The following is a 17360-nucleotide window of genomic DNA, read 5'->3' on the forward strand; positions in this document are numbered from 1 at the left end:
TTTATGCAATATGTTTTATGGAGCTTTGAAAGCATAAGCTTTAAATAAATACATAAATCAGCGAGTTAATAGAATCGAGAGCGTACAGATTGCCACAAGTAGCCGAGAAATGGGGCTAATTGTTGGTTACTTTTGTAGATGTGGCACAGTGTGCACTTAGATGTCACACATTGTCCGAACACACACACACACATATATGTATATTGCTTTATTTATAGCCGTGTGAGTTGAGCTGAGCGCAGCTGGCAGTTGCATTGTGTGGCTGTGTGGCAAGTTTTGTGATTATGAACGCTCCAATTAATTCACACTTGCATCTTAATTTTCACTTCAAGATCACAACAACAACAACAACACAAACAAAATGCAACACAAAAGTGCACAACAAAACATACTTAGAATGTTGCTTTTTGTTGTTGTTGTTGTTGGTGTTGGTGGGCAAACAAACAATTAACAAGCACTTAAGTGCAACAAGAAACGCCAAACAACAAAAAAATATATATTATACATATATGTGTTGTAACAACACCAACAACAATGCCAGCTGTTTACGCCGCTGCACCGCTTGTTGTGCTCGCGATTGGCGGCCATTTATGCTTGCTGCCACTTTGGAGCGCTGCTCGTGATGCTTTTAAGGGCCGCCAAAATTTGGTTTGTAAACAAAAGGGCGCACACACTTAAAATGCCATTTGTTGCAATTAAATGCACTAAAATCGCTTCAATAACATTTAAACATCTGATTTGTTTGCTCTTGACAACAACAACAACAATAACAGTTCAAGAAGTCACAAGCAGAAGTCACACTCTGTGGCACTTTGATTGCGCATATAAACAATGCGAAAGAAAGAAAGCCATAAAAGCCGCATAATTGTAGAAAAGTAGGCAGCAACAACAACAACAAATAAGCAATTGAACTGTGGCAATCAAATGGTCTGCTGCCTGCTGCTCGCTGCCGTTGTGACATTGTAATGCACTTTTTGTTGGTCGCCACAGCTGCTGCCTTGCTGTTTGTGGCATTCACCACAATCGAACGGTTATTTGCGGTTAATGAGTTCGCCGCAGCTGCAACTGAACTGTGGCGCTGCGAAAGAGTCGGCAATGACAGAGTTGTCACAAGCAGCAGCAGTTGTTGTTGGACTTGCTTTTTTCTCTCAGTTGCAAGATGCTTGAGTGGACGCATCGGTAGCAGGGAGTAAGGGGTGTAGAATATGCTAATAAAATGCGTTTGTGTGTATTAAAATTGAAGGAAATTATGCAATTTTAGTTAAATATTTAAATATTTTTCAAAAATCATGTCTTCAAGTGCAACATAACCTCCAAAGTGATTGAATTGCGCTTTTTAAATGAATTTATTGATTTCACATTCAATCCATGAACACTTCGCGCTCATTAATCTCACTTAAAAAGTGTTTGTGCAACAAATTAACGCACGCAAAATATTATTGCACAAAATCGAATTTGGAATTTTCTATTTATTTATTTATTACAATTTTTAATTTGCAAAAGTTATGCAGCTGTAAGCTCTGGCTTGGCAACAACCTTGCCATTTTGCGGTCAATTACAATGGTGACATGTTGCAACTATTAATTGTTCGCTCGCCTCGTACGTGCAACAAGTGCAACAGCGAGCCAAAGTAATTAATAATCATTAAAATCGATGATTGTTGTGTTTTTCTTACAATTGTTGTTGTTTTATAACACGTACGTGCATGTAGCATGCAACAGTTGTGCGTTTGGCAATTAAAATCGAAAATATTCTCAATGTTTAATAAATGCAAAATGGAGCAAATTGGAATTAAATTAAAAGTGGATAAATCTAAATAGAACGTGCAAGGACTGAGTAATTAAAAAAAATTCAAATTAAAAAAAAAATAATTTTAAAAATTATTAAAATAAAATAAACCAAAAAATATTAATTTTAATTGATCAAAATAAAAAAATGTTAGACAAAAACAGAAATAAATAAAAAATTTGTTAACGAAAATTAAAAAAAAAATATTTAGAAAAGGTATTAAATATATAAAGTGTGTAAGTTTTAGGAAAATTAAAAAAAAATTAAATATCTTATAATATTTATAGTATTAAAAACAATTAAGTACAATCAAATTTAAAATAAATAAAGAAATTAAAAGAAAATTAAAAAAAATAATAATTTTCAAAAAAGTAATTTCCAAAAAATATTTAAAAATAAAATATTAAAGATTTTAAAAAGTGCGTTACGAAATAATCAAATCAGCGAAATAACAGTCCAAAATCCCGCTTTCCAGCATCAAACTGTTGTGCCGGTTGCTTTAGCAGCGCCACAAATAGCGCTGCACTAGCAACACTTGATTGAAATTTATTGCCGCAATCACGTATTTATGTTGCAACAACAACGCTAACAACAATTACGACCGCGACAAAAACAAAAACAAACAAAAAATGTAGCGCAATTAAAACGCTTGCAATACAAGCGAGCGCTGATTTTAGTGAAGGCATGTTGCAATTGCAACCACAGCATTGGGGCACACAGACACCGTCACGCATGCGTGATGTGCGGGAGTGGCTGGCGCCGCATCAATTCTGTTCCAAGGTTGATGAGCACACATCAATTGATTTAGACAGATGATCGCCGATATAACAGCTTAAACAAACAGTGCAAAAAGGATGGGTAAAAAGGCTGGCTGGATAGAGAGCGCGGGTGTGGATAGTACTTACCATAAGAAGAGTAGCCGCGTGCAGCGCTGGTGGGCAATGCGTCGAATAGCGCCGCAAGCAGCAGCGGCAGCAACACCAAGCGCAGTGGCAAGCGGCGCCGCCGTAGCCGCGTTGATTGCATTCTAGTGGGCGCGGTCATGCTATTGCATGAACTGCTGCTGGCAGGATCGGTGTTGTTGTTGTTGTTGTTGGGGTGTAGCCACCCCATTTACGATTACGGCCGGTTCGCACTGCTTATGAAACTAACGGCAAATGCGTCGTGTACTCAGCGAAGGCAGTATTAACACGTTGTTGTGGTTTTTGTTGTTTTTTATTGTAGTTGTAGCTATTTTAAACACTTCAATTTTGTGGCACGTTCAAAACGCGAGCATTAAATGCCACAACATGAATGCCACAATGGCAGCACATAAATGTTAACGATGCTATAGAGACAGAGAGAGGGAGAGAGAGAGAGCGTAAGGGCGCGCGTTGTTTGCCAAGCGGTGACAGTGTAAATTTATATTATTTTCCGCTCATAATTAATTGCGAGAAAATGCAGATATTCATGCGGCGGTTGCACTCAAGTTTAGCCTTTAATGTGTTGCATGCTTCATTATCCTGGCAGGATGCGCACAAGGACACGCATTTTTTGGTATTTAACGAAATGTTGAACATTTATATTTGTGGGTGTTGTCCGTTTCGAGGGCGTGTTGCTCATAAAAATTCACCGCATGCGGTCAGTCAGTGTTGCTGATGATGTTGCTTTGAACATTTTATGCCACGGATGTGGCAAGTTGTGAGTGGAATAAATGAATGTAAAATCAGTTGACTGTGAGTCTTAAGTGCTTGCTAAATGCGAGAAAATGCTTCGAGGACGTCGCAGCAGTGCGCACATATCACCAGATGTGTTGTTGCCACACACGCACACCCACACATTTGTGGCAAATTCGATACTTCCGTTACGAGTGTGACCTTTGACTTGTTTCCGCTATCAATTGCTGTCAACGAGTTGGTCAAATTAAGTACGCACACATACATACGACCTAAAGGAGCACCACACATACACAGAAATATGCTTGTCTACCAATAAATATGTCTTCTTCACCCCCAACCGGTCCACTAACCGCTCTGCGCTCTGATTTTAATTTGCACAAAATTTTTATTGCAATACATTTGTGGGCGTCTCACCGCAAGCGGTCACCCATCGAGCCATTCCGGCATTCCGTCCTTTAACCATTCACCCAATCTCTCAGCCACTCTTTTTGTTGCATTCAATTGCTCATTTGTTTTACACAACACGAGCAACAACAATAACATAGCGACTTTTTGCGTCATTTGCGGTTGCAGCAGCGAACACAGGCGTCTCGCAGGTTGCTGCGCGCTTCACAAATATATATATATATATATTATATATATGAATGTGTTTGTGTGTGGCAAGTAAGCCACCGAGTTGTATGTGGCATGCCCCTTTGAGCATATTAACACAACTCTAATGTGTTTTCTCTTGTCATTTACTGCCTCCTGCTGGCTGCTCCTCTGCTTTTCATTCACTTCCCGCCCCTCAACCTCCACACGCTTCTTTCTTTTCTTTTCCAGCCATTATGCTATTATTGTTATTGTTGTTGTTGAGCGTTCGTCAGCTCGTTTTATTGCGACATTTGCAACACTCATTTACATGACAATATTTTTATAAAGATCGCGACGGCAATAATCACAACAACAACAACAATAAATGAAAAGAAGACACACAGCCGCGTGCATATTGTTGAGATTTTCGCATTCAGATGCAAATTTTGCCGAATGGAAAAAATTCTGCCGAAAAAAGTGCGCGACGCACTTGTGGGAATATGCTGATTCGCTTTCGCTTGATTTTTAATTGTTGCTGTTGTTGTTGTGTTTGCGCTCTTTCTTTTGACGGGCCTGATAACTACGGCAACAGTCAAAAGCGCATAATTATCGGAAAATTGAAAGTGAATGAAGAATGGCCAAATGAGTGGAATACAAGCAGTCAGCGCGGCAGTTCGGATTGCGAAACGAGATTAATATTTCTGAATTTCGAAATTTAAGAATTAAGAATTTAAATATTTTTTTTTATTTTCGACTTTTAGTACTGGTGTCAAACACTCTTGTGAGCACCTCAGAGCTCAAATCGCAGCGCTTTGTGCTTGCAACATGCACCGCATAAGCTAACAGTAAATGCCACAATAGCGCTTTATAACGCTTAACGGCGCTTTAGACTAACGTTAGTCGCGCGTCATTAATTTTAATGAATAACTTGTTAACACATTAACAGACCATCAAATGAATGAAAAACAAGAAATCGAGCAAAAAATCGAGGCAACCCAACAACCTGCAACACATAAATGCAACAAAAAGCGACAGCGGCTGCAACATGCTCATTAGGATGCATGCAACAGAGCAAAGTGTTTACAGAGAATTACAGAAAACCGTGTGCCGCGCCTAAAAGCGCGCTTCCCAATGCAAAGCAGACGTCAAAAATTCTAAAGAACTGCAATGTGTGTGTGTGTGTGAGGAGCGTTTGAAAAATAAAAAATGTGTGTTTTCCTTTCAACTACTCAAAAGCCGCGTTGCAACACGCGCATTTCGCTATTGGCACAAATAAATTATGCGTAAGTTGTTGCAAACACTCAGAAGCTGTTGGGGCTCAGCTGGTCTCTAACTCGCATACTCGTATATACATATTTGAATCTTTGTGCGGTGAATAATGCATTACTTTGTGGCAGTTTGTGACTTTTTTTTCATTTAGATTTTGAAAGCGTAATTGGAATTTTAGTTTCAATTAAAAATGCAGGCATTTTGCCAGCTACAAGCGACTACAAGTGCAACAACAACAGCGCGTACCGCGGCTAGCCGGTAAAACGACGTTTTGTTGTGCATTAAATAAAAAAAAATATTAAAAAAATAAAATCGTAGACAATTTGAAAAGCTGCGACTTGTAGCGGTACCTTTTTTGGTTGTAGAAACGCATCAATAGCTGGGCAAAACAATTGATCTCGGTGTAGAAAACTTACCAGTTGAGTCTAAAGGTATCTATTGAAGCATCAAAGCCAATACTTCTTTACAAAACGATTAGTGAGGTTAAAGTGAAAACATTCTAATGAGCGCCGCAAGCTTTTCTTGCATAAAAAGAAAATTTCTACATAAATATTAGGTCATCGACAGCACAATCTAAAGCCACAATATGTAGTTAGTGAAGTCTCAGAGTGATCTGCTTGCTCTCATGAGCTTTTTCCGCGCTTTCTTGAATCTAAATTGCTTAGTAAAAACTTACAACAATTGATATGGGACAGAAATACAGAACTGAATAATAGCCATTTAATCTTTAAAAGTTTTTTCAAAGCTTTCCAAGCCATTTAAGCTTTAGATGTTTTTTCAGAGCTTTTTTGGGAAAAAATGTGTTTTAATAAGCTTACTAAATTTCATATAGGACTGAAATATGAAACTGAATTTATAACAATTTAAGCTTTAAGCTTTAAACGATTATTCAGAGCTTTCTTGAACTTAAATTGCATTTTACTAAGCTTATTTAATTAAATTAATATTGGACTGAAATATCAAACTGTCGCAAATAATGCTAAAGGTCACCCGCAAGCTGAACTGCATCCAATCGTGAGCTTTTCCAGAGCTTTCTTGAACCAAAATTGTGTCTTAATAAACTTGAAATGAAATGGTCGGCCACACAAACTGAATTTCGATCCATTTAAGCTTTAAAAGATTTCAATATGCCAAAAACGCCTACAATATTTTCCTAAGGGGCCTCCTGCAATGCTCGCCCGAGGTTCTGTACTAGCAGCAGCACATAATTGATGATTTCGGAGCATTGTATATGCAAAGTATTTTAAGTAGTTTAAAGAATATTGCAATTTTGCGATGCTTAAGTGGAAGCACTTGGCTGCCACGAGCGCTGACACACACATTGCTTGGCATTGGTAATTGTCTAAGCTTTGCCAAAAAATTTTCAAATATGACTAACGTTATATTCGCATATTTCATTGTAGAATATTATGCAATAACGGTATTTATTATTAGCGCACATATTATGATGTCATATGTTTGACATTAATTATCTGGGGTTGAAAGTAAAAGGCAATGAAATTTGGTCAAATGTGGTTCTAATTGGAATAGATATATAAAAATAATATATATGCAAGTACATATATTTATTTATGCATTTATAGAACTGTGATTTTGAAAAATATTTTTCAAACAATTTTTTAAATTTTAAATAAAAATTGTACGCCCTCTCCCCTCATTTCAGGCCTACAATTCGTACTCTGCATTCGTTTGGGAATGTTTTCGCTTGCACTTTAGTGCAAAAAATCGCTTGGCTAGTCAAGTTCAAGTGCATTTGTGGCATAAATTTAAATAAATAAATTACAACTCAATTAAATACGCTTTGCTTTGCCGGTGGTTGGCTGCAGCGCTGCTGGCTGGCTGGTGAAATAGTGGTGATTGTATTTGCATATGTAAGTACACAGAAATCGAATACCCGAGCGCAAATGTGGCTGCCTAAGCGAATTTATTGGCGACAATTTGACAAATTCGCCTGTATGCGAGAATGCGAGTGTGTGTATGTCTGCCGAAAACAGCGCGATAGTCAGTTTACAGCGCTTACGTAGTCCATCCGCTCGCCAAAACATTCGTGTAAATATGTGCGCCACGGCGAACATGTGATCGCAGCGAGCAACTAAAGCAACTAGAGCAGGTATTCGCGTTTCGCGGGTGCACCTGTGGCGGTGATGCAGGGTCGCGCAGCCGGCCGGCTATGCAACACCCACACTGGCAACTTGAGCACACTCGAGCGATTGCTGGCGATAGCAGCGAGCGTTGGATGACGTTACCCTTGTAAAATTCGGGCTTTATTGCAGTAGCTGCTTTAATTATCTCATTGTTGCTGTTGTTTTTGCTTACGACTACATAAAATTCGTTTAGATTTTTGAAGGCAAGTGATCAGCGAGTACAATATAGATTTTTTTGTTGTCAAAGCACAACAGAACTCAGAAGGTTGCAAAATTCGGTTGAGTTCAAATGGTAGGAAGCCCAGAAACTCTATTTAACCTCACTACTTCCCTTCAGCATATGTTTGAAAACCTCTGCTCATAATTTCTCCAATTATTTCCTCATTTTACAACAACACTGATCTTGTTCTCACACACCAACGGCAGTGCAGCTCCAATTTCGTGCAAAAATATCAACCGAGTTGCCGAACAGCTGTACCCACGAAGTGCTGCAGTCAGCAGAAAATGACAGCGGAAGGGGAAACCGAAGAATGCATAACGAAGCAGAGGTAATGAAAGAGTGTGAGATAATAATATGCAATACGCTGGTGTAAATAAAGCATAGAAGAACTCAACCAAATTGCTTGGTTGGTATTTTTACTGTCATTATGCCACGCCCAGCGGAGCAGTGTTATGCAAATGCACCGCATAACGAACATTTCTCACGCGTGGAAAAAATCGCTGAGAAATTGACAAAATTTGTGTGAATTATTTACCGATAATCGGCGGCAAATTGCGGCATTTTTCGTGCAACATATGCAAAGGCTTGTTGAAAGATCGTCAGAAATTGCCGATCGTTGAAGACGACTCAATCAGCGGCTGCCATAAGCATTTTAAGCAAGCAGGCACTTTATTGCTGCACAATCGGTAATTGCAACATGCAACAAGCGCCGCCACTACAACAAATGCCAACATCATAGCATTTTGGAAAAGTGGGAGCAGCAGCAGCGTCAATGAGCGCTTGTTCGCCACATCGTTTAATGTCGCATAGTTTGCCTGCCACATTTACATATTTATCTGTTGTTGCATGCTGTCACTGCTTAGCAAGCGCTACAAGCACACGAACACACACACACGAGTGCCAAGTGTCAAGATCACTTTGTGTTGCTGCCACTGCGCAACGCGCCCATTAGATATTTTTGGCCGCTCAGCATGAATTTTTATTGCTTTTGGCAGCATATTACAGCAGCGCATGCAGCAAATGGCTGGCATTGCTGTCACCAGCCCACCGCCTCGATCGCTCGCATTCGCCGCGGCAGCAAGATTTATTGTGCAGCATGCAACAATGTCGCGGCGATCACGCGCCCATGTTTGAAGTCTAATTTTATGTGTTTTAAAGGAAATTTCCAGCTACCGTATGCGTCTGCACTCGGTTGTGATTTACAAATTATCTGTTTTTGGGATTTTTCGGTGATTTCGCTGCGGCGGCAAAGCAAGTGTAGGTGCAACACACGGGCTTGCTGGCTCGAAGGCGCATAATTTGATTAGTAATCGACAGTGATTAATGGCATCTCATTAATGACACGCTAAACGGGTAATTAACCCGAGCTGTTGGTTAAATTAGATTTGTTGGCGGAGCATTTGAAATTTATTGGAAAGGGCTGAGAAGCCGATTTTAGAAAAGAAGATACTATTTCAGTCAAAATGCACCTGCATTTCTCAGCTGAGCCAAGAAATTAGTTCTTCAACACGTTTTAATGGCGGCGCATTTTTCGGTGCACATATTTCTAACGGTTTATGCTGCATTCTTTCAGACGCACTCTAGATAGTCATTTTAATACGAGGGGAGAGATCACAAAATATTTGGACTAATGAGAATTTTTGTAGTTAATTTTAGAATAAATTTCAAATTTTTTTAAGTGAAAATATATATTTTTTTAGTTTTCGAAAAAAAAAATCTTTTTGATATATATTTTTTTTATTTTTTAATATATTAAAAATATTGTTTTTAATTTTTTTTTAAATAAGGAAGAAATTTATAAAAAATAAAATCAAAAGAAAATATTCAATTCAATTACCCCTAGACGAATTTTCGAAATGTAAAGTTCCAGAAATTTGATCATCATTAGGAAATTGCTAATTTCAAAAAACATGCATAGCATGAAACAACAACGGCAATGCAGTCGTAAATAACATTTTCTTGGCAATAAATCAAATAATGGTTGCACTTCATAAATTTCCAAAAATATTTGGTGCATACAAATTTAGTGCAACCCATGGCAGCCACATTTTATACGCTCTGCCTTCTCTCATACCTGACTGGCAATGAGAGGGGGGCAGGGAAATCAACTTTATATAAACGTTACAACAGAAAAATTTAAAAAATCCGCGGTCTATTGGAAATTGAAAAACAAATTATGGAATCTCAAAATAAAACAACGCCAGCGTTGCTCTTCATATGCTACAAATAAGTAAATATAGAGGGGAGTCACAGCGTTGCAGAAGCTTATTTATGCCACACAAATAAACATAAATCTAGCATTCAAATGTGCTAAATGCGCCGAAGAATTAAAAAAAAAATGTTTTCTTTTTTAATGAAATGAGTATGCTTGCAACAACGGTGGCGGCAGCGTGGCTGTGCGCTTAACGAGCAAGTGTGAATTTGAACGCCTGAGCGCATCAATGTCATCAATTCCCTGCGATTTTTGATTAGGCGTTGGATTGGCGTTCATTTGCGGCATGCTATAAATTCGATTTTGTGGCACCCTTTTTACAGCTGCCACAACTATTAGCGCGCCGCCACTGAAGTTGTCACTTTATGATTTTAGCGTCAAAGCGCTAAACTGTGAAGTGATCATGGCGTTGATGGACCGGTGGGCTGAGCTGGGTGCTTGGATGTATTTGTGGGTGTGTTGGCGTTGTTTTTGGAATTGAAATGACTTGAAAAATGTTTTCTAAAATGTAGCAAATGTGTTTGCTGTTCAATTTCACGATTATGGACGGATTAATGACAGCATTTGTTGCGTTTGTGTGCGAAGACATTGAGGAAAGACATATTATTGAGGGAGATAAATAAATGTCTGCGATATTTTCGGTGTTTATGAGCGCAGCGTGTTTAAACGTATTCGAAATTTCAGGTACTCAAAGGTATGGTGGAAATGTAAAAGGACAGTGAGTTTCACAATAAAATTTAAGCTCATATTAAATGGTGGAAATGGCATTTCAATGTCTTTGGACTGCAGGCATTAGAATAGCACATGGAGAATGCTTAATACGTAATATGAATTTGACTAGTTTTCGAAAGGGTTCAACTTTTTCAGAACTATTGGAGTTTACAAAACTAGCAGCCCATAAATAATGATAGAAACATTTGAAGAAAACCCATACAGAAAAAGTACTTAAGTAAAATGTGAATATTGAAAAAATTAAAGTCTAAAATGATCGGCAATTTTTGTTGCAATACTTTTTAAATATTTCAAAATTTTTTTAAAATGAAATTTAAGCCGAAATCGAGTAAAATATATATTTTGGAGTCGTTTATGATTCGAAATCAAGTTTTTTTAGCCAAAGTATGGTCAAACGTTCAACAAAAAAAAAAAAAAAATGTAAGCATTTATTTTATTTATTATAAAAATTAATTGAATTTTGAAATTTAAGTATTTTTAATTTTTTTTTGAAAATTAATTGTTTTAAAACTAAATATTAATTGCATATTTTTTTTAATATTGTTTCGAAATTTAATTTTTTTTTTAATAATTTTTTGAAATCTTATTTTAGTTTTAATAATTTTTTATATAAAAACAAAAGTAATTAATTTATACTTAGATCCCTTTTTTTAAATTTGATTTTTATAAATCAATTTTTTCCATTAAAAACAAAAATAATTATTTTATGATTTTTTTGATATTAATTTATTGAAAATAAATAATTATAAAAATAATTATATAAAATATTTTTTTTTATCGAAAAGAGAAATAATTATTCCTATTTTTTTGTTTTTGTAATAAAAAATTAAAGGAATTGCTTGTTACTAAATCCATAATATATTTTCACAGTGTATCGAAAGTGTTGTTGGGCTTTTAATTGAAAAACTTATTGGTTTAAAAACACTTTAAACGCTTTCTAAAAACCTCATTAAGTTTAAATTTAATACATTTAAAATCAGAATTTTCAAAAATTAAGCTTTTACACCCAAAATAGGCCAAAAAAATTCCATTATAAAGTGAAAATTGAGCATTGTTGCAGCACAGAGGACATTCAAATTAGTAGCGCACACAGCACATAAATTTGCAAAAGAACTCTAAATTGAGTGACGATTTATAAATGAGCTGCATTTAAGGCAACTATCCGCTCACACAACAGCACGCCCAATTGGTCAAATTATTTCAATTGTATTTTAGTTTTAATCTGTCGCAGTTGCCACACACTCACACACACACATTCCTTCGCATGTACAACTGTATAATGAAGCACACAAACACTTGCAGCATCCTGTGGGCAGGTCCACTTGCAACACTTGAGTGCAACAGCTCCGACTGTCACTGAGGCGCGCTTGGCAGAAGACGTTAAATTCAAATTCGCCTTTCGTCGCACTTAAAGACAATGCAACGGTTTCATTTATTATTTGTCAAGCGCTTAATGTTCTCTGGGGCAATCACAGAAGTACGTTTCATTCGACTCGATGTCCTCAGCGCTGCGGTCCAGCAGCAATTTGCAAGGAACACAAGCGTCAGCCTGTCATTTAGTGAGTGTCACGGAAAAGGAAGTTATTTTTACGCACGCATCCTTTCAATTATTATTTTTATTTTGTGAATAAAATCAAATATATGAAAACACTACCGTTACAGCTATACTCAGTTTTAAACACTTTCTTATTTATTTGTATTTTTTAGTTTATTAATGTTTTTTGTTTATTTCTAAAACACCCGCGTGGAGCTACTCTATGGAGGAGCTTCCTTTGCCTTTATAGCAAGTAGAGTCAGAATAGCCGACGCCAAAGTGTTTTCAGCGCACAAAGCTTTCGCACGAGCTCACGTCTGCAGTTGGACTGAAGCATTTGAAATTTCCACGTCGCTACGAGGCGTTCGTGTTGATCCGGAAAAGCCGACGCTGTGCAAGGGCTGCGCCGCCAGCGCCAACCGCACCACATCGTGGCGAAGCAACAGCAAGGCACATACACAGCACGCCAAGCGGCCGCCACGCTAGAGTGCGCCGACAGCAGGCCAAGCGCTCGTAGCGAGCCGAAGCGCACTAGCGCCGTCAGACGAAGCCAGCGCTGCTGCACACACATAATGGTGGATGTTTACCAAAGCATTGCCGGTGGTTGCTAGCTGTGGCGACTGAGGCGCTGCCATTTACAGTGACTTAACAGCCAGCACAACAGCGCTGTTATGTAGGCGCGCGCAATCAACGCCGGAAATGCTTGCAGCGTTGCTGGCTGAAGGCCGAACGCCAGCTGCACGCTGGCAGCGACGTGGGCAGCGTGGTACGTTGTAAACAAAACAAACGCCAATTGGCGCAATTTCGCCAGCACGTGCTGCATGCCACACAGGTGCACGGAGTTGCGAATGGTGGCGAAACAACTGTTGCATGAATGCGCGAGAATGTTAGCAAGAAATGCGCGTAGGCATATACTGTTGAAAATATATAATTAAAGCAAACTCAAGACTTGCAACACTGGAAATTTATGCTTTTAAGCAAGTCCGTTGTGGCAGCTTCGAATAACAATCAAATTTAATACGCGCATAAAATGCATTAAGTTCGTGCTGCCTAACGCCAAATGAGCACCCACACCGAGTCTTGGGAAGCGCAAAGAAATTTTTTTAATTTTCCATAACTACAACAACAGCAAAAACTAAAATGAATACCGAAAGTAAGGCAAAATCAATTAGAATTCGCCATAATGCCGTAATAAATTTGCATTTATTGTTGCAAGTGGCAAGTACTTTTTGCCACTTCATCGAAATTCGTTCAATGAGTATTTTTGTTTTCACAACGCGTTTGTTGGAATTTCGCAACTATATCCATTACGGATTTGTGCACTTACCACAAAATTTATTATTTATATGTGTTGCACATTCTCATATATATATGCGGCGCACAAATGTGTGCTTCATGTAAATACGTACGCTCGTAACCAACAACAACAACAATTCGTTTTTTGCGCTGGTGGTGTGTGTGTCAATTTGTCCGCTGGGAGTGTTTGGCTTTTTTGGAGGCAAGATGATTTCGTGTCTAGCGAAAGTGCAAATTCGTTGTCTAAAATTGTTCCACAAACGAAATTTTAATCAAAATAAAATGCTTTAGTGCAATAAAGTTGCAACACAGCGTTGTTAGTAAAAAATTTAGAAATAAGCTGGAACAAAAAAAAGTATTCGAAAAAAGTTCGACTTGCTGTCGTATAAAAGTAGAGTGCTTAGGTTGACGATAAAAATATGACCGTTAATTTTAATGAAGAATTTCAACTAATCGTCGAGAGTTCGAAATTCTACGCAAAGGAATTACCGTCGCATCATCCACTTTAAATTGTCCACACTTGAGTTATTGAAGGAGGAGCGCGTTCAGTCCGCCTTTTTGCCTTAAATGAAGCTTCTGATTTTTATCTTTAAGATTAAAGACCACAAAGTTATCCAAGTAGAGACAAAAGCCTGAGTTGCTGAAATCAAATTTCTTGGTAGGAGCAAGAGTCCCTTCTCTTCGATACTTCTTTGAGCAATAGCATTCACTAGTTTGGAAAAACTTCTCTCCAAAAGTTTGTATTAAGAAGAGTTTCCATAATTATAAGCTATATACATTGAAAATATAGTATTTATATACATCTCCCTGAATGCACACCAAACAGGTCAGTCACAGCTGAGAACGCAAATATTCGGAATTAAACTCTCAGCATTTTATACAGTTGGCTATAATGAAGGTCTATCGGACTGTTTTACAATTTTAACATTCAATTTTAACCTCTACCTCGAGCACTGCTAGTGTTTTGCTGACGTCACGATAGCGATATGCAAGCTTGTCATGGTATGCGCATTCTAAGCAACGTTTTTCACTATAAAAATACGTTCCTTGAAATTGTGGCATGCAACATACAGTATTTAAGCCGTGTCACACATATAGTTAGCCCAAAAAAACTCGAACTTTTAATCAACGCTTGCTTGCCACTTTCCACAACTTTTTTGACAACCTCGCTCTCGCAGATACATAAATCTACAGCAAAGTTTCGCAAATCCACCCACAGTACGCCACCCACAGGTCGCCACCCACAGGTCGCTCGTCCGCAGCAAATGAAAGTGAGTGTCAACAAACAAGAACACTCAATATGGAAACCAACAACGGAAAATAAAGCACAACATGCGTACAACACGCCCACACACACTTGGCGCTCAAATACCGACTCGACTGATCCTTAACCCTGCCCACTGGCCGTGATTGCGACACCAAGCGTGGTAGCGGGGTGCCGGTGTTAAGTGTGTAATTTTAAGCTGCAACAAATTGTTTTTTCGGCAACACTAAACGCTGCACATTTGTTGCTAGGAGCAGCAGCCTCACGCCCTCTTTATGACAGTGTAAATACAAGAGTAGTTGTACTGCCGTTTTTGTTGTTGTTGCTTTTGTGTGTTCACATTTATTTATGATTTGGTGTAACACTTTTTCCAGTGAAATAATACATTGGCAGTTTGTTTTTTCGGCAATTAATTTTCACGAAAACTTGCACGTTTTGCTCTCTGTTTGTGTTTGAAAAATGCGAAAAATGGGTTTTCGGAATATTTTGCAATAGAATAATAGTATAATACAACGCTGTGCTGTGTTGTTTAATTTACTGTGTAATTTATTGATTTTTATACAAAAAGCATGTGTGATTTGGCACACATTATATACGCCATGGCGCGAGCAGAAGTTCGTTCTCAATTCTCCAGAATGCTTACTTATTTTATATTCGAAAATGTAGAGTCCTCAAATGTCAAATAAGTTTTGAGAAAATAATGTTTCGTAACAGTTTCTTGCGGAAAACGCTTACGTAATGTGTGTACAGAATGTGTACACAAAATCAGTAAATCATTTCGCAACTTGAGAATCAAACTTAATTTTAGAGGTTATGTCAATTATAGGTTATATGTAATGGTTAACCACACATACTGATTGTTTTACTTAAAACACCTCGACAATTTCAAGTAGTAATGCTAAAGTAATCTTCTAAGAACTAAAATGTATAGCCACTTACCATCTGGTTCAATACCGGGACAGTCCAACTCGTCGGTGGCGTCAACGCAGTCCTCCACGCCATCGCACTTGAGATCCAGCGACAAGCAATTGCCGTCACATTTGAATTGAGAATCGTTACACTCTGCAAGCATTCGTTTAAGTAACGATTAGAATATGATTTTTGAAAATTGAGTGTTAATGATACACGGTTAATAGGTTCATTCATGATGTTATTCGAACACGATTTGTTCAGTTAAACTGCGATGAAAATGTACATCTGAGAAAATAATTTTGTTGAGTGAAAATTAAATAAATTACTTGCAAATATTTACAGTAAAAAAACTAATGGTACTAAATTCAAAAATATTACTTATAATTTTTAATGGTTAGTAGTATTCGCTGCAAATGTCGAAACTTTCGCGAAATATACAAAAATACACAATGACAAGGCTTTCAATTGGTTTGTCGTCTTTGTGTTTTGTAATCATTTCAAATTGACTAATTTCGAGAATTGAACTTTTTAAGGCTTTCGCCAATGAGAACAATATTAACTTGGCAACCCTAGAGAGGTTTGCGGCAAATGCTAAGGACAAACACAGATGAGCTAGCGTAAATCTTTTAAATGTTTGGTGTAGAGGGTTGGGATCACATATATAGTGTATCTTGGGTTTTGGAAGAGGGATGCATATTTAGACATATACTTTGTGGGATAAGTTAAGGTGGGTTGTTGGAACACATTTATTTTGGAGTCTGTTTGAATGCGCTGATATGACGTCACACATAAACTATACCATTTATGTCGTCTCCATCATCTTCTCTAACGGGCACATCTACTCCTACGCCCCCAACGTTGCCACCATTGCCATCAACTCCGCCAGCAATAAAGTCACAATCCGCTTCGTCTTCACCGTCGGGACAGTCTTCACGACCGTCACAGCGTTGTTCATCGCAGATTTGCCTGTTAGAATGGTAACAAGTATATGTGGCATCACCACGGCAACCTTCTTCTATGAAGACTGTCGAACGATCGGTTGATATGCCATAATCATCTCCGGAACCCTCGTCGAAGACATCATTAAGGCCGTCGTTGTCGACTTCAGGCGCTTCTGTGGGCGATACGAGTACTTCTTCTTCTTCTTCGGGTTCTGTATTTATCAAATCGAAATAGTAGAATGGTAATAAAACATTTGATAACTTTCAATTAACCGACTTGTGTCGGTACACCCTGTAAATGGCGCGAAGCGTACAAAGAGCGTGCGAGCACAGTGAAAGACAGGACACACAGGGCATATATGTATATATGTAAGTACATAAACGGGGAAACACATCACAGGTACATACTTAAACTGACCCAACACATAGGTGTGGAGCGGTAGTGAGCGCTAGGAGCGTGGAAAACAAGTAGAGGGTGAAATACAAACACACAGAGTTGGCTTAGTTACAAAAGACACAAGGATCACGAAGAGCTGGGATTATGAGATTGTAGCGATTTGGTTGTATGCCGAATAAGCATGATAGAATGATCAATGCGTTTGTTTGGCGAGAGAGATGAAAGCGCTAAAAATGAAATATGCGAGAATACAGGGTGTGGAATATGAATAATTGAAATGCAGCTTTTATGTAGAGCAGCAGTTTGTAGTAGTTTAATGAGCTGTAATCATGTTTTGAAATATGAGAAGTGGTACGAACACAAAATTAATGAATTTATTCCCTAAAAACAGTTTTTTAGAGTAAAATGATGTATGGAAAT

At 38.1% G+C, this 17360-nt stretch overlaps 1 protein-coding gene across 26 annotated transcripts in view; it reads right to left on the reverse strand.

The window, feature by feature from the left end:
• LOC105212689 (basement membrane-specific heparan sulfate proteoglycan core protein) overlaps window positions 1-17360 on the reverse strand; it is a 134914-nt gene that overhangs the window by 67077 nt on the left and 50477 nt on the right. For 23 of the 26 annotated variants that reach the window (XM_054231688.1, XM_054231676.1, XM_054231684.1 and 20 more), the window contains 2 exons: window positions 16402-16755; window positions 15630-15752 (listed from right to left, as the gene is read on the reverse strand). In XM_054231688.1, the coding sequence (XP_054087663.1) occupies window positions 15630-15752; window positions 16402-16755 (477 nt within the window). Of the gene's footprint in view, window positions 1-2693; window positions 3116-12250; window positions 12456-15629; window positions 15753-16401; window positions 16756-17360 lie in introns of those variants that run through there. The other 3 variants (XM_054231678.1, XM_054231693.1, XM_054231697.1) reach the window with 2 other exon arrangements.

Source organism: Zeugodacus cucurbitae, chromosome 5 (assembly GCF_028554725.1).
Source record: "Zeugodacus cucurbitae isolate PBARC_wt_2022May chromosome 5, idZeuCucr1.2, whole genome shotgun sequence".
Lineage (NCBI taxonomy): Eukaryota > Metazoa > Arthropoda > Insecta > Diptera > Tephritidae > Zeugodacus > Zeugodacus cucurbitae.